Source organism: Festucalex cinctus, chromosome 21, assembly GCF_051991245.1.
Source record: "Festucalex cinctus isolate MCC-2025b chromosome 21, RoL_Fcin_1.0, whole genome shotgun sequence".
NCBI lineage: Eukaryota > Metazoa > Chordata > Actinopteri > Syngnathiformes > Syngnathidae > Festucalex > Festucalex cinctus.
In genome coordinates this window covers 9,778,693-9,800,991 of record NC_135431.1, presented here as the reverse complement: position 1 = coordinate 9,800,991, position 22,299 = coordinate 9,778,693, and the positions used below count along the sequence as shown (strand labels likewise).

At 40.6% G+C, this 22,299-nt stretch overlaps 1 protein-coding gene and 1 long non-coding RNA gene across 3 annotated transcripts; one reads left to right on the top strand and one right to left on the bottom strand.

Annotated features, from left to right (window-relative positions):
- Positions 1 to 253: 253 nt before the first annotated feature.
- On the bottom strand, positions 254 to 16,380 carry LOC144010026 (uncharacterized). Its single transcript, XR_013281123.1, has 3 exons — positions 16,250 to 16,380; positions 14,092 to 14,149; positions 254 to 1,007 (listed from the first exon to the last, which is right to left on the bottom strand). It is a non-coding gene; the product is annotated as an uncharacterized LOC144010026 (long non-coding RNA).
- On the top strand, positions 272 to 22,298 carry LOC144010021 (uncharacterized). 2 transcript variants are annotated; one of them, XM_077510093.1, is made up of 23 exons: positions 1,592 to 1,773; positions 1,901 to 1,969; positions 2,243 to 3,636; positions 3,972 to 7,248; positions 7,381 to 7,539; positions 8,200 to 8,238; positions 9,548 to 9,666; positions 10,232 to 10,376; positions 10,621 to 10,760; positions 11,450 to 11,576; positions 11,764 to 11,799; positions 12,486 to 12,628; positions 12,726 to 12,849; positions 14,296 to 14,441; positions 15,802 to 15,928; positions 17,052 to 17,081; positions 17,172 to 17,284; positions 17,374 to 17,506; positions 17,928 to 18,067; positions 19,194 to 19,317; positions 19,904 to 20,062; positions 20,153 to 20,309; positions 21,905 to 22,298. In XM_077510093.1, exons 2-23 carry the CDS (start codon positions 1,922 to 1,924, stop codon positions 21,991 to 21,993), a joined length of 6,969 nt encoding a protein of 2,322 aa, XP_077366219.1. In that variant the 5' UTR covers positions 1,592 to 1,773; positions 1,901 to 1,921; the 3' UTR covers positions 21,994 to 22,298. The 2 variants fall into 2 exon arrangements, with proteins under 2 accessions (XP_077366220.1, XP_077366219.1); XM_077510094.1 differs by lacking the exons at positions 1,592 to 1,773; positions 1,901 to 1,969 and adding an exon at positions 272 to 520.
- The last annotated feature ends 1 nt before the right edge of the window (position 22,299 follows it).

Sequence of the window (22,299 nt, the reverse complement as noted above, 5' to 3'; positions counted from 1 at the left end):
TTTAGAGGTTAAATTAAGTTTACCTGAACGGTTTGCAGTGTACCTAAAATTTAATGTTCACTCCTGCAGGGGGAGCCATACATTAGCGTTTTTTTTGTTTTGTCTTTTTAATGACAGCAAGACGAAGTTTGGTACTCCTTTGCCTTCAAGAATGATATAGCTATACAATCAAGTACCAAAAAAAAAAAAAAAAAAAAAAAAATTGTCTGTCTGGATATGTCCACAACAAACCTTATTGTGTGTTTCGTGCGTGTGCCTGCGCCATGACAGGACGCCCCGGGGTGTGTGAGCTGGGTCGGCCAGATTCCATTTGCAACCGCGCTCCCTCATTACAGCGGAAGACAAGTAACACTCCTGACAATATGCACTCCTAATGACACTTAATAGCGACGAACTGCGGCCGGCCGAAGCTTGAAGCCAGGCGGTTTCGTTGTGTGATGCATACTAAATATTCATCGCGCGTAGCGGACACCGCAGTTCAGTCCATGAGGGGGACTTGCCGGAGACCAGTGTGATCATGGTAAGACCGTCAAACTTGCTAGTTTGGAAGGGAATCAACTTCGTGCGGTTGGACTTTGGAGATGAATTGCGCAAGAATGATTTGTTTTTGCACGCATACTGCTCCGCGTTAAGAATCAAAGTTTTACAACTTGAATAACCCATTTTTATCGCGGTTGTTGGAGTGTGTCGCCAAAGCTGAGCTGTGCAATGTTTAAACTGTAAACACAACTCGGTGTGCTATAATAATTAACAGACCTGTGAGGCACAGTGATCAGACTCGTTTGAAATTGTGTTAAAACAACACACAAGCCTCAATCGTATTTGTTTGTTTCATGTACAAATTTGGTCGGTGGTTTAGGGGTTAAAAAAAAAAAAAAAGTGCATCTGCTAAATGGCAGAGTCAAACCGCCAAATAAAACAAGCGCAAGCACATTGGGGAGAAGCTGGAGCCCGGTGCGTCATTTCCTCCAACGGAAAGGAGCTCTGCCTCCTGCTGCGTTCAAATGCTTGGGGGAAAGAAAGAAAAGAAAAAAGAAAAAAAATTAAAAATCAGTCCAACAGGCATTTATGGCAAAAGTTAGGCGCACCTTTACTGACGGTTTAAAAATAAATAAATTAATTAATTAATTAAAAAAAATAAAAATAAATTTCAATCTTAATGCATTTTCAAATATTACAAATGACGTTTCATGTAAATGTAAGTGAAACACTTCTTGGACTTGGCATTACTAGAATATTCAACAAAACCGCACCACAAGGTTCATACTAATTGAAATAATGACAGTAATTAGATCCCAGGACAAATGTGTAAAAACAGAATCTAGTTTTCATTGCTCCACCTTTTAAAAAATATATACTTTGAACCAAAAAATACAAGCATTTAATCTACCTTGCAGACATCAGTCAATGTTTCCCCAACATAAACAACATACCTCGCTAGACTCTTGAAGACTATTTTATGGCATAGTTTGTTTGCTACCTGACCGGTTTGATTTGTAAAAGTCTTTGGAACAAGGCGCACTGAAGGCATCACATAACCGCACAGCTGCATGAGCTGGAAGGGGGCAGAACTTCAGCAGCAGCAGTGAATTTCTCACATGCCACAGTCTAGCGTTCTTGTACAGTTGTGGATGGTCTTCAGCAGATGGACTAAAATGCGACACATTTGTCGGTGGGTTACGCGCCCGTGTGCGAAACACGGCCTGCACTCGCTGCCGGCAGCTAATCTGTTCAAGGAGGGAAAAAAGGTTTACAGCTGAAGTTTGATAAAGGGTGAGTTCCTCATGGATACAAAGTTACGGATTGATCTGTCACTTTGCTCTGGCAAAATATCCTGGTTGGGATTATTTTCTGCTCTTATATCACTTCCATTCTTATGTCTTTGTTTTATGGTCTGTAGGAGTTTATGTTCTAAACCAAAATGTTCACAACCTACATAAAGAGTCTGAATGATATGGTATTTACAACGGTAAGCTTTCAGGTTATATGCCCTCCTGCATGTCCTTTCTATGCCGAGAGATGCATGGCCATACTGAGAAAAAAAACAAATAAATAAATAAAATAAAATAAAAAAAAATCTCCTGAACCTGCATTGCTTTCAATTGTGCAATGACAACATATATGATATGCGCTTATATGCCGTTTCCAAGTAATGCCTTAAATGTGCATGTTGTTCTTTGTTTGTTTTTAAATAATAGTGTTGAATGCCATTTGAGTGAGTTATTTGTCTTCTTTGCCATAGTCTGAGAACTCAGAAGAGCAACAGAGTCCTGGGGTCTTGGGCCGAATCGGAAACTGGCTTTCTCCATGGAAGGGAAGGAGTCCAAAAAGTCCAACTGCAAATTCACCCCCCACTTGTGATCAGACAGTCAAGTCAGAGGGAGAGTCTTGTGAGGAATCCACACAAGCCGAGGCAAAGAAACCCACACGGGAGGAGAAGGAACAAAGATCCAAACCCAATCCACTGGGTCCCTCAAGAGACATTTTCCGCTTTGAAGAGGTGGACGCCACACAGTCTACCCACAGAGAAGGCACTGTTGTGAGCATCAGAGAGACTCCGCCTAAAGAGGAGGAGTATTTACTCAGCAAAAAGAAGCGAATAGGGCAGGCCAAGGAGGGCTGCCATGGTACTTCGCTGAGCGGGAATTCTGACAGGACTGCCTGTCATTTGACGGAGCTATCCACTGCCTCCTCCTCTGAGCAGGGTGTGGTATGGAACTCTGACCGGGTTAGCTCCAAGCCTTTGACCCAGAAACCAGGAAAGGCCCAGGCAGGAAAGAAACTCCATGTGTACCTGGAGGAGACCAGTGTGACTCACTGTGGGCAAGACACCTCGACGGGACAGGAAGTGATCCGCACCACGATTGAGAAAAAGCTACCGGTCTTATCGAAATCTAAATCACTGAAGTCGCCAAGTTTTGATTTGTCACGGAGCTCAAGTGAAAGAGCGGACGAAAACGCACAAGCAAATTTGAAGCCTGTGGTTTTGCCACAGGAGGGAGTGTCGCAGACATTACACAAAAACTGGCAGTTGGAGCTTGAACTAGACACAGAGCAAACAGAGGCTGGCAACATGGGCCGTAAAAACTCTGCTAAGAAGAAAGCAAGGAAGAACTTTCAGGGAGATGGAGCATGCAGCCCTCAGGGAAAAACGCCTCCCAATGTCCAACCTGGTCAAGAAGGATTCCCTTCATCTGACAGCTCAATCACCAGCCCACAGGGAGAAAGTGCACAGTGTCATGGTGAAGAGCAACCTTTAGACTCCTCCTCCAAGGACAACCTCACCTTACTGGCCTCACCTGGAGGTGTGGAAAATGACACTTCCTGTCCTAAGTATGCAGACAAAATCCAGGGCTCATTAAGATCAGTCACTGAAACCCGTCTTACATGCGCCGTTGATGGCAGTGCAAACATGGAGGACGACGACAGTTTTTATAAAGTGGAGAGGAAGACAGAGACACCAGAGTCCAAACGGAGAAGTATTAAAGTTTCTCGGAGTGAAGTGAAACTTTTTTCAAAAAATGTGCCTTTGAACACTGAGAAGAGTATAGAAGAAGTGGAGCCAGAATTTAAGTTGGTACCGGACCAAGACAAACATGAAGCCAAGGAAGAGCCGAAAAAAGAAACTGATAAAAGGTAAGTTTTTATTTTAATGTGATTGGTGAAGAATATAAAAGTGAACAATAACCTTTTACATAATGAAAAAGTTTGACCGTGACTTAAATTCATTGCTTGCACGGAATGCATTTTAAAAACAATACAACGGGTGTGGAAACAATTTAACCTACCCATCTAGTTTTCTCAACAACTTTAAAGCACTTGGACACTATACAAAAAGGACAAGTGTTTTCGACACACAAAGTCATTTATACTACATATACATTTACCAAATAATTAAGTTTAAATGTTTCCAAACTCTGCAACGTGCAAGTTTTCTGTTACCAGTAATTCGAGTTTGTTATCATACGCAGGGGGCAAGACAAGAAACCAGAGGAGAAACCAGTCATTGGCCGAATTGCTGATAAGATCAACTTATTTGAGCGCCAGGGAGCTGTGAAGGGCCTCAAAAGAACTTTCCGAAATCCTAGGAGCGCTGATGTCTCTCCTGCTAGGCAAGCTACTGGGAAGCTCACAGCTGATTTTTTGTCATCCACGCAGAGGTCAAAATCAGCTGAGCGATTTGGCGCTGCGAGTTCAAGCCCTGTGCCACCCGAAAATGAGATTACGCTGACTGTTAAAGAGAGAGCGAGGAACTTTACGGAGGAATCGGCAAAAATTGCTAAATCAATGCTGCCTCAAAAGTCAGCAAAGACAGGAATTACAAATAAATCAACCACATCTGTGGTAACCACTGCATTAAAGTCACCAAAACCCGACAGTCAGGGTAAACTGGATACTAAAGCAATGACAGGGATAACACTAAAACCCGATGGACAGGATACAACTGCTGTGATGGTGAAAGGTTCCACACCTGTGGAACAACATGGCACACAGACCTCAAAGACAGTAGATCAGGGTACGAAATCTAACACTATAGAACTAAGTATTGCAACGAAAGGCACAGGTGATAATGTAACACTGATCAATAATGTAAGTACACGGTCCAAAGCCACTAGCAAATCAGGGTCTCGCCCTAAGCGAAGAAAAAGCAAGGAGGCTACTAGTCCAGTTAGCGAAAATCGGGAAAGCAAGCCAAATCCGATTACGCAAGATACGACTTCTGAAGAAAGCCAGGTTGATGATGCAGTTTTTCTACAACCTGATGAAGTAGAAGGAATTATATGCAATAAGCGTACATTTGTAAAAGAATCTGACATTTCCAAGAAACCGTTGACTTCTCAAGATAAAGACATTGATAAACTGGTCAATAGAGTAGAGGCTTTACCTGAACCAACATCTGTTAATAAAGATGAACCTGATATTGGTGCTTCTAACAGGAAAACAAAGAAACCTTTTGACAAGGTTTCCGTTAGTTCGGGCCAAAATGAGGCAAAGGCAGAGAGAGAAATTCTGTCAACCAAACAGGAGATCAAAAATGCTGCAGAGGAAAAATCGGCTTCCCTTTCACAGTCAGCTGAACAGCATATTGAGCAACCTGGCTCCGTGGTGCTGGTCCCACCTGCTGAATGTCCAAAAATAGATGTGGAACCACATATGCAGCCTTTACCAACAAGTAGACTAAAAACCTTTCGGCCCAGTAAAAAAGACATAGAACATGCGCAGCCACACCAAAATTTGAAAACAAAGCCAACAAGTCAGAGTGGGAGTACAACTGTTGACAAATTAGAAAGGCCACAGGGCAATAACAGACAAACTGAAGATAAAAACAAAGAAACTCAAGAAAAGCTTATCCAATCAGACAAAACACAAACTCAAACAACAACAACAGTGCAGTGCAGACAAGAACATTCAGGGACAGACGAGAGTGTGGCAATGGGTAAAGAGAAAAATCCAACAGAGTTAAAAGAGGATACAAGGCCGAGTGAAAATGCTAACAAATCAGAGTTAGAAAACACAGAAAGAGCTTCAAAACTCCCAACTTTAACAAAAAATGTCAATCAGACTTCCACAACAAATCCAGCGATGGCTAAGGTCACTGTTGTCACTCAGGAGACCAGAAAAAAAAGTGCTCAAGTGTCTGCCAAGGAAGAAAGACCTGCACATGGACCTGTGATACCAACAAAATCTTTAGGAGGAGCCATAAGAGAACATAAACTACCAAAGATTATCATGGAACCACAGCCTGATTGTGCACCTGTGGAAAAACTGGAGGGGCCTCTCAGTAAGGCCTCAAAAAAACCTGAAGGCAGTGGTGCTGAGTTTGCCAGCGTAAAGCCTGAGCAAGTGACTGCAATAGTCTCTCATGACCCCCCTGTGCTGATAAGTGCACGGACTGACAATACAGACTCTACTCATATTTCTGTTCAAAACAATGATGAAAAAAGCCAGGGCAGTAAGGTTCAAAGCTCAACAGAAAAGTTAGAGGCTGTGGAAGTTAAAGTCCCTTTTACAAAACCGAGTCGCCCTCAGTTTGAGGAACTAAATAATACAGTGAGCACAAGTGATCTTCCTCCATTCAAAGGCTCAGACAAAAAACAAAGTTCTTCTGACAGCAGCCTTTCCAGCACTACAGATATTGTTAAAAGGAAGACCTATAAGAAAGGGGTTAATTCACCAGAGATTATTGAACAGCCACCTACTGTTAACGGTGATCTTCCTTCACAACTTGATAAAGTCAAAGACGAACCAGTAAATAACAAGCCGAGTCCAACTCCAAAAGTATCAACTTCCCCAAACTCTAAAAAGCTGAATTTGGACTCAGTTCAGCAGTCATCCCCTAAGAGGCTGCATTCTCCGCGTGGACTAAGCAGAGATGATTCTTCGTTACAACAGGACGCTCCATCAAGTTGGCTTGATGTAGACTTTCCCAAACAGAGACTTAAACTCCCAGGGACCAAGCTGAGTGCTTCTGTCAGCGAGAGCAATCTTCTTGACAATGATGAACTAGATGATGAAGATTTTATTGAGAAGATCCAGAAGCTTTGTGCTCCCTTTTCCCTACCACCTCGTAAACACAACCCACTCCGGCCACCTCAGCCTCCATTTGCAATGCCAGCCATCAAGGAAGCCCACTTTGAGAAGACGTTTGACCCAGACGAGTTTAAATTTGGTCTTAGGAAGAAAAATCGGACCTTTGACACAAGCCCGGGCCTGTTAGCTAAGCTTCAAAACCCAGAAAGCAAAAGTGGTGCTAAGCCTGCTCGGGTGAGTATAGCTGATAGGTGTCTTTTGATCAGTAGTCTGGATGCTTCTTCTCATTTAAAAGACAAGACCCCTAAGAAGGATCAGGAGAAAAGCAAGGAGGAGAAAGATGATCATATTGTTGTGAAGTCTCGCTTGGAGGGAAGCTGCGTACTTAGCAGTCTCACCAACCCCAGCACCAGGGGGAGAAGAAATGGGGCTCAGGCACTGTCAGAAAGTAATAACTCTCGAGATGCATCCCCCCAGCTCAGCCCTTCATCAGAGCCAACCTCACCTACTCAGACTGCCACCAGTTCATTTGCTGAAAATTTCACCACGCAATGGAGAGACCAAAACCAGCCTACAGAGGCTGTGGTTGGTGACTCAGGTCCTCCATTTCCCTCCTTTAACGACATCAAGCTGCCTGACTATTTAGAGAAGTACCTCCCTCGGGAACCGGCAAATACAGGGCAGAGCATGCAGGGGCAGCTGCAAATGAAAGCAGAGGTTCGTTTCTCGACACTATTCTGAAGTAATGTGATGTCCGCATAACACGTTTTAAGGATTAAGAAGTACAACAAAATGTGTGTAATAGTCACAACACTTTTGGCTTCAGATGTTGTTTTGTTTATTCATTAGGTTACTGCAAAAATGTCAACTCCAGCTTCTGTGCCGGAAGCTGAACTCCCTAATACTGTGCCTCTAGCTTTTGGAAAAGGAAATGGAAATTCACCTCAAATTTACCCAGCTCACTCAGAGCTTAAGCAGCCTCTGACTCAGAGGATACATACTCATCATGTAAGTATGCCATCTTTTTTTGAAAAAGCACTAAACCATTGACATTTTGAAGGAAATCGATGTACGTGTATCCGTTTTGTTTCCTTGGGAACTTGATCTGCTTTCGACACTGTGAGATGAGCATTTAAGGAAATTACAATTTGTACATGGGAAAGCTACACCATTTGACTGTTTAGAGTTATCATTAGTTGCAACATAAGCTTCTCTATTTACAAAAACAGCGGATCTTTTGTCCAGGGGGATGACTTTTAGCCATTGACAAAGACTACACTGTGCTGCTGCCTACAGCTCACAATCATTTGCATTTCAAGATCTGCAAGACAATTTGAAAAACCTCATTAAATGTCACAAAGGCCTTGCCAACATGTTGCTTTGTCCAAGCACATGCTTAAAATGAAATAATCGGGTAGCTATACATTCAGCACTTAATCATCTGCTGTCAATACCGAGTTCCAGTGTTTGATTAGAATGTTGTTTCCTGGAAACATGAGAGAATAGTGCATAAACAAACTTAAGTGAACCCACAGCTGTCCCAGGCGGCAGAATGAAAAGGTTAGGCCAATCAATGTGGCACAAAGAAATGCAGACCGGCCTCTCTTGCAGATATTTGTCATTCTCCACATACTGTGTCATGCTAATGCCTCTGCTTTTGCCTCCTAGGCGAGGACTGCCCCGGGATTTCATAAGCGACCTGGAAAGGTACAGTACTTGCAACACTGACCACATTCAATTGTACTGAGATTGGAAGGATCTCTGGAAAGACTGACTTGCTGCGCTGTGAAAACATCTGCTTTTCATATGTTGTGCTAGGGGGTATAAATACATTTAAAAGAACATTTCGGTGCAAGGCTGGATGTGATTATTGTCATGGAAATCTGGGCTGCCAGTGTGCTGGTAAACATGAGACACTTCATTACAGTTGAAATGAAAATATTTTGGCCACACGTTTATTTACATCTGCCAAGAAGGTTGTGTTTTCTTTGGTAAAAGTATTCCATTTGTTTAATGCTACGGATTTTTATATATTACCTAGTAGGGGTGTGAATTGCCTAGTACCTGACGATTCGATTCGTATCACGATTCACAGGTCACGATTCGATTCGATACCGATTAATCCCGATACGAATGGTCACGATTCGATACCGATTAATCCCGATACGAATTTATAAGTCGATTGTTGCGATTTTTTTCCATTCAAATTTAGAAAATACTATCAGTAAATTTGTACATGTACACTGTAAGATTTGTATGAATATATGTATCTAAAACTTGAGGCTTATAACCGTGAGCCACTGTACACAAACAGTTTGCAATCTGTTTCACATTTGAACAGCATTAAAATAAAAATATTAAGGCTTAATGTGCCGTTCATATAACATTCTTCCATGCTCAAGGTGTGAATCCTAAAAAAAAAAAAAAAAAAATTCAAAAAAAAAAAAAAAAAATTCAAAAAAAAAAAATTCAAAAAAAAAAAAATCGATTCTGCCGATTATTGAATCGATTCGAGAATCGCGCGATGTAGTATCGCGATATATCGCCGAATCGATTTTTTTTTTTTAACACCCCTATTACCTAGTAAATGACAAATTTAAGGTTTGCCAAAGTATACAGTAGACCTTGGGATGGAAGTCTGAACTTTCTGAGGGCTCGTTACTTATTTTAGTCATGGTTATAGTTTTAGACGTGAATAAGCTCTTATGCTGCATTTGAAACTGCTGGGAAGGTGGAAATATCCTACTTAGCTTATGAGGTCCAACCTCAAAGCACTCCACTAGTCAAAACATTGCTGATGACCGTGACTAAGATGTTTTAGTTTTGTTTTTGAAGCGACAAGTTGTCTGTAAAAAGTTCTAGCAACAAACCTAACCTTTTTGTTTGTTGTTTGAAAATTCATCTCACTGAAAAACATGCAATTGACAAATTATTTTCCTTAGGTAATTGGTTAAATGGAGATAACTGATATAATTCAGACTAGTTAATAAAGTCTTGGTTTAATGTCTTTCCACAGATTTTATTGTTCCAGAAAGCGCAGTTCAGCGGGCAAGTCTATGAGATCTACAGGGATGTAGAAGATGCGACACATCTGCAGTTCTCAAGTATTATATCTGTGAAAGTCATACGAGGATGGTAAGTAGTAATAATCTTAGATTCTTTAGGCATGTTAAATCAAACCAAATGCAAACTTAAGTTCGGCTCCAATCGGTAGTGTCGGATGCTTTTAGGAAATCAGTGTTGCGTGAAGAGATGAGAGGCTGAGATAAGTGAAATGTCAATGAGTGAAGAAGATACCGGACCCAAACAATGTTAAAATGATATAAGTTAAAGTCTAAAGTTTCCGATGATCTCTGATTGTTGTGGCATTTGCCGATCACATTGGATCAAGTTCGCTCATACGTTCCTAACACATGCATTGTTTCAGCTTCAGAGTGGAAATTGGAATGAAAACAAACAGCAGTAACCAGCATGTCTGGCAAACTGCAGCAATTTGCTGAGGCAACCAATAAACAAAGTGGCCAAGAGCCCAGTCAACCCAGTAAAACAACTTGTTGCAAAACAGAAAGTGCTAGTTTACTGTAGTTGGTCAGAGTATTTGCATTGAAAAATGGCTTGCCTAAGCACTTTATTACGATCAAATATAAATGATTCAATCATGTGCTTCTCCACTGATTCGAGAGGGCTTTCTTCCCTACAGCTGGATCCTGTACGAGAAGCCAGACTTTCAGGGACGCTGTATCGCTTTGGAGGAGGGGGGCCTCGAATTGACAAACGAGTGGGCAGAACCCGAGCCAAACAACACCTCGCCAATGCTGATTGGCTCGATTCGACTTGCCGTCCGTGTAAGTGCGCTGCTTAAATGATTCCACCTCTTCTGACCTTTTTGTTATGTTATCATGACCACACATGGACCCAGACTTATTACTAATAGACAATATATTGCTACATTTGTATTCACGGTGGGTTCCGGGACAGCGAAATGTAAAAACAGACCCGGTCACTTAATTCCAGTTCCAATGAGTGATTTAAGGAACGGAACATGGACCAGCGGTGATAATTGGTGTTTTGTTCCATTTTACTCTGCAGGATTACGGCACACCTCATATTGATCTGTTCACGGAACCAGAGGGCCATGGTAGAGTAACACCTTACCACGATGACGCCATAGAGACCGGCTCATTTGGCATCCCGCTGAGCACCGCTTCCATCCAAGTTCACTCTGGGGTGTAAGTAGCTCAGAATGATCCAAGTACTCGGTCTTGTGAAACAGTATCGACCATGCTTCCAACAAATACTCGCATAGCTCTTATTGAGATTGATCCACGGGAGAAACGTTGGCTTTTCCAAGGCACAATTCATTCTAAGACCTGTACATTCTTTTCTTTGAAATCAATTGGATGCTCGAAATACGAGACGAATCGTAGTCGACTCGTCACTAACTTCCTCGTTCCTCGCTGTCGCTTAACCGTCATTGGTGCTCACGCAGGAATGTCTATCGTGCCGATGCCTGTTAGAAGACAGGAGGCGTGTGCTCGGGGTGGTGATTGAGGGGGGGTCACTTGGAAAGTGAGGCGGTGGAATGAGAGTTACAGACACAAGGTGTGGCGGAGAAAAGAGAAAATGTTAAATCACGTCAGTGAGTCAGACATGCGAGACACTTTGAGCCCAACGCCTGAAGGAACTTAATGACAACTGTGGGTTTTTTTGTACATTACATGCGGCATCTTCTTTGGAAACTAAATAATAGCATGTTTTTTTAGGGGAAATTCTTTAACAAATTACCAATCCCGGTGTCCAGTCGGACGAGAGTCCCAGTTAACGGATAACCATGATTTTTATTCCGCTAATTATGTTTTCTGAGAATTAATGATTAAGCAAAACTTAACAGAAGCGTTTGTTATTTTTCTGCTCCCAGGTGGTTGGTGTTCAGTGATCCAGGTTTCCAAGGAATGCTGGCTGTTTTAGAAACAGGAGTGTACCCTTTTCCTGAGACCTGGGGCTTCTCCTCGCCATTTGTCGGATCTCTCAAACCTCTTAAAATGGTTTGTAGCATTTGCAAGTCAGCATTTTGCATTGCGAGTGGCATAGAACTAGCATAGTAATGGACAAGAAATCTTGGTGAAAACTTTCAATGTGACCTCGTATTCACAGTCTATGTGGTGTGAACACCCGTATATAGGCTGCCAAATACATGACAAATTGATAATCGAAATGTTCTATTTGTTGCAGGGTGGTTTTAAAGTGGAGAACCCAAATGAAGTTAAGGTAAGGCAGCTTAAACATTTGACCTTTCAGTTTAAAAATCATTCATTGCAATCAACAAGTACACTTGTCACGTGCGTTTTTCAACGGGGGTGGGTGGCTGAGTATCTGATGCTGCTCCACTGTAAATTTCAACTTCGACACAACTTTAATGATGCACATCTACCAGTAGATGGCATCGATGCACCATTTAAGATACACAGTTTGTGAGTCTAATGGGAGAAGTGGCTGGATTTTGTTCTGCAACTGATTATTAAAAAAAATATATATATATATCAAACACGGAGTCTAATCTTTCATTTGGTATATTTATTTAGTGTGTATATTGTGGGTCTTGAAAATGTCAAAATGCTCAAATGTCTGGCAGTGAATTAGTTTTAAAGATTGAGAGGAGCCTGTGCAGCAATTTCCTCTTTTTCTATCTTTTCTGCAACATTTTACAAAGAGGATTCAGCAAATGGTTTTTGGGATGAAATTCATAACAGATCAAATATACAAGGACATTTTGAATACTGTATATTCTGAATTACATTCATGCTTTCAACTTAATCCTCATGCAATTCAATTGCTAAGACCACAAACTGAGGTTGTAGTTGGATAACATAATGCTGCATCTTATTGTAAATTAATGAACCAACATGTACAATGTGTCAACTTTGCTGAAAAGATTGCCCTTGTTGTTCTTCCAGGCTTTGGTATATGAGAAACCCGGACTGGAAGGTCCCTGTTTGGAAATCGACAGTGACGTTTTCAGCTTTTGCGAAGGAGATGAAACAAACGCTGACACTCACAAGCTGAAGTCTGTGGGTTCTTTGAAGATAATTGGGGGATTGTGAGTTTTTGTTCTTTAGCTGTTTGGTCACCATTGTCTGCATCTTCAGACGTTTAGCCATCAGCCAAAAAACAATTGCAATTATATTATCTTCCAGCTGGGTCGGCTACAGTGAGGAAGGATTTGAAGGACAGCAGTACATGCTGGAGGAAGGAGAGTACCTGGACTGTAGCGACTGGGGAGACTCGGGACAGATCCTGTCACTACGACCTATTCTGGCTGTGAGTACCTTGAAGGTTTTCTTTTTACATAATGTTCTATGCACCCCCCAGTCGAAACACGCTATTCTGATTAATATTACGTTTGTGGAATATGAATTACGAAGAAAAACAACACCTGTTTTTATCCATTATTATCTTGAACCTCCACTTGCTGTCGACTGAAAATGACATCACAGTGCCTAAAGGCTCAGCTTGCGAACGTCACATGAAAACAGATGAGCTGTGACGTTACCAACCTCAGCTCATTGGGAATTGCCCTCTGTGAACATGTTGAAGCTGTTAGCAAGATTTAAATGTAGCCTCCCATCACTGCTCCCCCATTGCATCCCTGACCAAAGTAGCACCCCTCATGAACGTGCACTCTGTACAAACTGCCGTTAGCCCAGGTGGCTACGTTGTTAGCATACTTAACTCATTCACTCCCAGCCATTTTCACAGAAGCAGTCCCGTTCGCTCCCGGCTGTTTTACTGGATTTTGACTGATTTTGCAAGGCCCACAGAATATTGTCTTCTATTGCTATAAAAGCATGGAACCTATCAAAAGAAAGATTAAAGTCTCTTCTTTCATCAGAAAAAAAAAGTATGTTTCTCTCTGTTTCCAGCAATTAGCATTAGAAGAGAGCTAAGTTTAAACAGTTTTCACAAATCTATTTAAAATTCTAAGTAATTGAGCTTTTTTTCTACATGGCCCTGGTTGATCTCCTTTGCTCTGCTGCCACCTGCTGGCCGTTTGTGTAATAACTACCATTTCTGCAAACGTTCTTTGCAGTTGAGAGGCTGCGTCAAAGCCTTCTGTATGCTCTAGCATAAAATAATAATAATAATAATAATAAACAACGTATAAATACGTCTTTGGGACACTTAAAACATTACAAAAAACGTATTTACACATTATTGGGAGCAAATGAGTTAAGTGGTTCAACTACATCTCAGTTACAACTTATTTATACTACAGCTGCAAATTATTACTGAAACAGATTAAATTGACTTTTTTTTTTTTTTCTCCATAAATTGATTTTGATTCAGAGGATTTGGACAAAGTTAAGTAATTGCTCAAAACATCTGTGTCTACGTCTAATTTTGGGAGTAAATGTTAATCATCTGCCAAACTGATGTACCACTGTTTTTGTAGTACCGATATACAGTTCAAGTATACTTCATTGAGACCACAGAGCACAAGGTCTTGGTACATTTCCAGACATACTCTGGCATGGTTCACTTGTAGCAAATAAAGAATCTGACCTTGAACTGATCTGTCACCTGATAAATTCTTCTTCCTTCTTGTTTACATTTTCGTAACCTTTAAGAGAAAAAAAAATTGTGTTATTTTGTTCGTTTGAATGGATTTACCGAGTGAAAAGGAAGAAAAAGAAAGCAAACCGACAAGAAACAGAACAAGTTAGCAATCCCAGGAATTTAAAAAAAAACTTTTCATGTCTGTCACAGGATTTCATGTCACCACACCTGAAAATGTTCAGCAACCAAAATTTCAGCGACCGGGGGGTCAACATCGACCTAATCGTGCCCGTTATGAACATGGATGACACCGGCTATGGCACCAAGACGCAGTCTGTTGATGTCATTAGTGGCATGTAAGTAGATGTTTTTGTTTTTTACCGGAATTGCTTGAAGAGGTGATTAATCATCATCAATTGACCAATATTCCCAATGCCCCATTAAGACATTAACTAATATGTAAGTCTTTATTTGGGACTTTAAGACATTTTCACATTCCCTGTGTACCATCTTGGTCTATGCTTGTGTTCAAACTTAGCGATTACAGGACAGTGCAGGTGTGTTGGCAGCATTACCGGCACCACACCCATGCGCATGTCAACACAAGTAGGTTAGCTGAGTTTTTTCAGTCTGCCACACCTCAACTTCCTGTCTATGTAAAGTTGCTGTTACGATAACCACTTATAATGGGAATAAACAAAATATGGAAGAGGAGTGTACAATAAATCCAGGAAAAAATATGCAATATGCATTCGGTGATTCCCGCCTACCCAGTGAGAATAAACATGAAGTGAATGTGGAACATTAAGTTCCGTTGTAGGGAACAGGACTCTCACGACACGTAACGTTTACTCTTGCGTGGTTAGCATGTTTTTGTCACACAGGCACGCCTTTGTCATACCACGTTTATTTGTCGTGCCAGTGCGAGACTAGACTTGTATGCTAGCAAAGCACAAAAGCCGCGAAAAGTAAACAAAGCCCTTGGTTGCTTTGAAAGCCAAATTAAATGAGTCATCCATAAAGAAGACTCCAAACATTTGCCAGGAGGAGACAGACATGGAGAGGTGGATATAACCTAAATTCACTATTTGTGGTTGCCGATTTGATTCAAGGATGATAATGTGTCAATACAAACGATACGATTTGAAACAATTTAGTGGCTTGAAATCTATTGAGTAACTTTTTAGCCAAATATCAACCAGTGTGGCTGTGAAATTTTAAAGATTCTTGTTTTTGTAAGGCAATCAGGTAAAATTAATTATGATTTAAAAAAACAAAAACAAAGATTTCCCTTGTGTAATTGTATAATCCCTGTTCTTAACAGTTGTTAATGGCTAGAAATATAGCACTGTAATGTTAATATTTAAAAATAATGAATAATTTATATAGTGAATAATACATAGAGCTAGTAAACAAGTGAACAAACCTGCTCTTTGTAACAGAAGGCCTGAAAACAGTGTTCAATACTTGACGTTGACTCGCTTTCTCTTCTGTCTGACAAAGTTCCTCATCATACAGTCATTACAATCAGCCTTTTTATAGCCATAATTTGGCTGAGTGTGGATTGATTGTTGATTAATCATGTCTTGAAGCATTTATGACTAAATTGATTGTTGTCAAACAAGGAAATTTAACCATCCGATAACTACATATTCCGTGAAAACAGTTTATCTGCTACATAGAAACACAATTACAGTAAATATTTTTCTTTCCTAGCTGGGTGGTGTTTGAAGAGCCTGGTTTTTGTGGGGAGTCCTACATCCTGGAAAAAGGCTTGTATGGGACCCCAGAGGACTGGGGGGCAGTACAGGACCGAATTGCCTCAGTAATGCCTGTTGTGCTGGTAAGGCTTGTGTACTTTTACAGTCCTGAATGACATTAAGTGAATGTGTACTTTTGGACTGACAGCTTCCGTACTTAGTACATTCACTGGCAAATTACCAGAAGTTGTTTGTTTGCACAAGTATCAGTACTTCTGACATATCTTAACTTATCATAACTTTTCTGGCGTTGCCAATCACCACAGAACGTTATTAACTAAACGACCATTTTGTTGGGTTGCCCATGTGTACCTAATTAAGTGTCCGCTGAGTGCTTGTCATGCTCAACTGGCGCTAAACAAACGAGGACATTTTATTATTTTCAAAACGGTTAATTATCTTACCGTTTTCCTCTTCGTCTCCGGGCGTTGTAGACGTTGTTGTTTACACTTTATTTCGTGTTGCACTTTAACAAGGTGGCATCTTTTATGCTAATTTGCTAATTTAGAACAGTGCGGAGAAGTCACTTCCGGGCTTGCGGTGCATTTAATGACGTCGCTTGTCGCGTAAATTCCAATAGGAAGAAAATAAATCAATTAATGTTTAATTTATTTATATAATTATTAATATTAATTGTACAAACATATTGTTACATCAAACATTATTTATATTTATTTTTTTGTATTAATGTTGTAAATGTTATTGCTTCTGGCTACTGCTTTCACTTACATTTTAGATAGGTGTTTCTAGGTATGTTTTTTGTTTTCATGTAGTTTTTGTCATTGAATTCCAATACATAGTGTACCCCGCCAAGGACAAGCGCTGTTGAAAATGGATAGCTCTTAGCTTATGTGACAATAAAATCTTGATAGAAATTGGTTTCAGTGACATTCAGTGCATGTGACTCCAGTCACATTCTTTCTGTTTGTGTCCTCACTTGACATGGGGAAATGATGACACGTTTTTATATTGTTGATCCGTTTTTGGGAGCATGTGACAGGAAAAAAAAAAAATCCAGAACAAACGAAATGCCCACTAAATGAGGAAAATACTTGTCAGATGCTCTTGATGACTCATCATGGGGTTTTTTTTCTTCTTCTCTAAACCACATGATGAGTCTCCATTGTTTTGCACAGAAAATCACAAGAAAATTGACTGTATTGATGATGTGAAGAAGTAATAAATAACTCTGTTGTTGTATTTCAGGACGATTTTGAGAACGTGGCCAAGTTCAAAGTAGGTGTTTGTCTATCAGAGAAACTTGAGAGGAGCTCACAGCCGATGGTTCAGGCGTGTCGTAATGCGCCATGTGCTCCGTGTCCTCAGGCGCAGCTTTTCTCCGAGCCAGGTTTTCAAGGCGCCGCCGTCACTTTGGAGGACAGCGTGGCTACCTTGCAGCAAGGCTTCTCTGTGGCCTCCTGCAAGATACTGGTGGGCAGGTGAGCGTCTTCAAATGCTGGCTTTACATCAATTCAAGTTACTCCTTTGTGTATGTCATTTGAGTGTATTTGATGTCACTGTCTCTTAGCTGGCTGGCGTTCGAAGGCCAGGAGTTCATTGGCAGGATGTATCTGCTGGAGGAAGGGAACTACCAAGACGTGAGGGCGATGGGTTGCGTCACCGCCAGTGCCACCATCCTCTCGTTACAGACTGTCGGCTTTGTAAGTTGATTAACTAATAGTAGTTAATAGCAATTTTCTAAAATATAAACAATGGTTTAGTTCCAAACACAAGTAACTTTAGTCACAACTGTCCAAAAAGTATTTAATAAGGAAGGATTTTTATTTTGGACTAAGCTACTGGCATTTTTTCAATCTACACAGTAAAGTAATAATTTGTAGCATCGAACATATATAGTACCTGTTGCATTAAATGTGCCACAAATCTTCCACTACAAGGATTTTAGCCAGCCCTGTGTCAGAAAAAATTGTCTCGAGTAGGTACAAAAGTCTGAGTGTTGTCTGTTTCCACGGTAACGTTGGGAAAAAATACAAAACACAAAAATCTCCATTTGAATTTGCATGGCTACAGTGCTCCACCCACTGTTTTTTTTTTTTTTAAACCATTTTCCCCCTTTGGCAGGAGTTCTCTCAGCCCTCCATTATTCTTTTCGAGCGTTGTGGTCTACGCGGGAAGCGGGTGGTGCTGACGGACGGATGCGTCAACCTTCAGCTGGCTGAGGGCTGCGCTCGGGTCCAATCAGTGCTGGTGGAGGGGGGCATGTGAGTACATTCATCCGGCCTGTGGCCAGGCCATCTACAAGTTCTCTGCCTGGTGTGACTCTCACAGCTCACTGCAGAGTGGGTTTTGTTAAAGCCAATTTTGTATTTTGTTACACGAGCTATTCATAACCGTGTTGCATCGCAGGAGTACCTACATTTTTGTATGTATGTAGGTGAAGCCATTATACATTGGAGTAACAATGCCAGTGCCTCGTTTTGAGCATGATAACACTGTCTGACAATGATGACGATGCATCTGCTGCTGATGTGCATGTATACAGACGTTTTTTAATACTTTGTCCTTCACTCCCAAAAACGTATTTACACGTTTTTTTGTTTTTTTGCAAGAGCATAGAGAAGGTTTTGATGCAGCTGCTGACATGAAGTGGCTTAAAACAATAGTAGTTATTACAAAAAACGGCCAGCAGGTGGCAGCAGAGTATAAGAGATCAGCCAGGGCCATGTTGCAACAAGCTCTTTTTGACAGTGTTTTCACCAGGAATGTGAATATTGATAAAACTTAGCTATATTCTAATCCTAATTGCTGCAAAATGGAAACAGATATAAATATACTTTTTTTCCTGAAGAAAGAAGAGACTCTAATCTTTCTTTTGGAAGGTTCCATTTGTTTTATAGCAATAGAAGTTGAACACAATATTCCATGGGCCTTGCCCAAACAGTCAAAATCCAGTAAAAACAGCCGGGAGCGAAAGGGATTGCTTCAGTGAAAATGGCTGGGAGTGAATGAGTTAAATAGAATTCTTCTCCTGTAAAACTACTTTTTTTCTTATAGTAACAATTCTCATAACTTTGCTTCCAGCTTTAGTTGTGCCCACAAGCAGCACACTCCAGCAGGGTGCAGTTTATAGGCTGCAACAGGAAGTAAATAAAACTGAGTTAGCTGTTTTTTTGTTTGTTTTTTAACGCTCTAAAGAATTGAATCTGTAGAGTTAACTATTTCATTTTGACAGCCCTAATTTTTAGGTACCCTTGGAACGCTTGGCATTTTTTATTTTATTTTATTTTTTACAAAAAACTATTTACAAATCATAAAGATGTCAGTAATCCATGTGTAAAAATAGACTGCTACCTAATAGTTGTTTTTGTTTCCTTCCTGTGTTGTTAGGTGGATATTATATGAGGGCATCAACTATCGGGGTGCTCAGATTTTGGTCAAACCCGGTGAAGTACCCGACTGGCGCCAGTTCAGCAAATGGAATAAAATTGGATCGCTCCGCCCCCTGTTACAGGTACCCAAGACCTGCTTCATTTGAAGATGCAGTACATTTCCTCAACTAGCTCATGTGCTAATTGAAGTCATACCACATGCTCCATACTTTCACACTCGTGATAGACCGATATGGTTTTTTCAAGGCCGATACCGATACAGATTATTTGTAGTCAAGTCGGCCGATAACCGATATTTCAAGCCGATATTCATTTGCAGTAAAATGGGGAGGGGGGGGAATTCTTTCAAACTATATATAATTTCTCACTGAGTAACAAATTCATGTGAATGTAGCTCATTTGGGGTTTTTGTTAGGGTTCGTAAAAACGTTTCAAAAAGATTTTCGCGGTGAAAAATTGTGTGAATATGTTCGAAATGTGTTTACGACAAATAAAAACTGACTGCGAACATCTTACAAATCCTGATGAAAACCCCAAATTCGCTACGTTCGCAAGTATCCCCTGCTCAGTGAGCTTTATCGGTCTTCAGATTCAAAACATGGCCGATGCCGATATTTGTCAAAATGCCAAATATCGGCCGGGGCCGATTATCGGTCTATCCCTATTTCACACTGACTCTTTATTTATGATTGTGTGTTTTCTGCGTAGAGGCACGTGCACTTCCGGTTAAGAAACAGACAAACGCAGCTTTTGATGTCCGTGACGGGCGATCTGGAAGAGGTCAAACTGCTTCGGATTCAAGAAGCCGAGGAGACACACGGTCTTGAGCAGATCTGGCTCTACCGCGCCGGCCATCTTCACTGCAAGGTAACGGGATTGTTTTGATTCCACACAAGAGAGGAAAAATTATGACTCGGCTAGCAGAACTGACGAGCGGGTGGGCGTCGTGTATTCCAGCTCCTTGAGGAGTGCTGCCTGAGTCCCAGTGGCAGTGTGACGATAGCGGGAAGCCGTGTCGGTCTTATGCCAGAAGTGGACAACCACGTGTGGAGTATCACCCCGGAGGGCTTCATCCGCTACATGCCGACCCCTGACCTGGTCTTGGAAGTTAAAGGTGAGCCTGGCTAACAATTAATACTCAAAAGTCAGAAAAAAGTTTATATGTAAAATGTCATGAAGGTGTGAAACGAGTAATTCCAGTACCTTGTTTAAAAAAAAAAATGCTTGAGGATTTTTTTTTTTTTTTTTTTTGCCCCAGGTACCCGCAAATTCAAACTAAAGCTTGACTTACTAAATAATATATGGACGTCAATGTCTTAGTATGCTTTTATTTTGAAGTTGTTTCCGGCAACGTTGGGGCATAACAGCTAACTTGACTCGTCACCGATGTCAACAATACGTCCTGAAATCAAGTTCACTTGCTAATTAACTCATTCACTACCAACCATTTTCACAGAAGCAGTCCCGTTCGCTCCCGGCTGTTTTACTGCATTTTGACTGATTTTGCAAGGCCCACAGAATATTGTGTTCTATTGCTATAAAAGCATGGAACCTATCAAAAGAAAGATTAAAGTCTCTTCTTTCATCAGGAAAAAAAGTATGTTTCTATCTGTTTCTGTTTCGCAGCAATTAGCATTAGATAAGACCTAAGTTTCATCAGTTTTCACAAATCTATTTAAAATTCTAAGTAATTGAGCTTTTTTTCCAGATGGCCCTGGTTGATCTCCTTTGCTCTGCTGCCACCTGCTGGCCGTTTGTGTAATAACTACCATTTCTCCAACCGTTCTTTGCAGTTGAGAGGCTGCATCAAAGCCTTCTATATGCTCTAGCATAAAAAAATAAAAAATAAATAAATAAATAAAATAAAAAAACGTATAAATACGTCTTTGGGACACTTAGAACATTAAAAAAAAACATGTATACGTTATTGGGAGTAAATGAGTTAAGGACGCTGACATTGTTTTATACGGCATCTGTTAGCATTTAACAGCTGTTCTAGCGTTAGTGGCTCGATGCTAGCTATTAAGCAAGCGGGGAGAGCTGAATGATTACTTTTCAAAGGCAGTTTAATAGGCAAACATGACTCTGCACACTTTGATGCTGACATCCTGACAGTTGCTATTCATAATCACTTTTTAACAAACCAGGCTTACTCAAATGTGATGTTTTGGCCAGAAAAATCACCACTGTGGTTCTGATGTCACTTTGTCTAATAGGCAAAAATCTACAGGGAGATATGTCTAAAATCTCACCAATGTTTCGAAAGGAAAATGAGATTCTAAGCAGTTTAAATTTTGTTTGTTTAGCTGATTATCTAAAAATGAAAACCAGCTAGTTGTTCAACATTAAGTGGAAAGATACAACAGCTTTTGTGTTCAAGTAAACAGGCTCAGTAAATTTCATTGAAAATTGTGACATCATCCTTATTTCAGTTGAAATTTATTTGCAAACCTGCTCAGCAGCTTTCTTACAAACCTTGCAGGGTGAAAGTCGTTCCTTGTTTTGCAATGTTGTGCATCATTGTCAGCAGTGACACCTTGTGGAATAAAATAAAAATACTGGCACACGAGGATATCACGTGCAAGTCTTGGGTCATCCATTTCTTTTGTTTTATTCTGTTTTTTACTTTTCCGCTGCAGATGAATCACATCTTTTCTTGATGTACATAACAATTATGTTCTTGTGTTTTTTGTTTAATTTTTTTTACAGGAGGTCATCATTATGACAAAAACCAAGTGATTCTCAACACCCTGGATCCAAGTAAAGCACACCAAAAGTGGGACGTGGAAATTATTTAAGAGCATTCCGTGCTGCAGCATGACAAATGTTCAAGGACTCTGTGCATATTTGCTGCAATGTTCGCCGTGGAAAGACTTCTTTAAGAATGTACTACTGCCTACTTAAAATACAAGCAGTGAGGTCTGAACTTGAAAGACGACATTTGAGTACGACAGCTCCAGTTTAATGTTTTGCTTTTTCAATGAATGAATCGGTTTACCCTTTTTGTAATTAACTTAAACAGTGTTAACGCATCTTATGTATTTTTATTCCGAATGTTATGTAACATTTTATTCAGCAATAAAACAAAGCTCTACTTTCCTTAG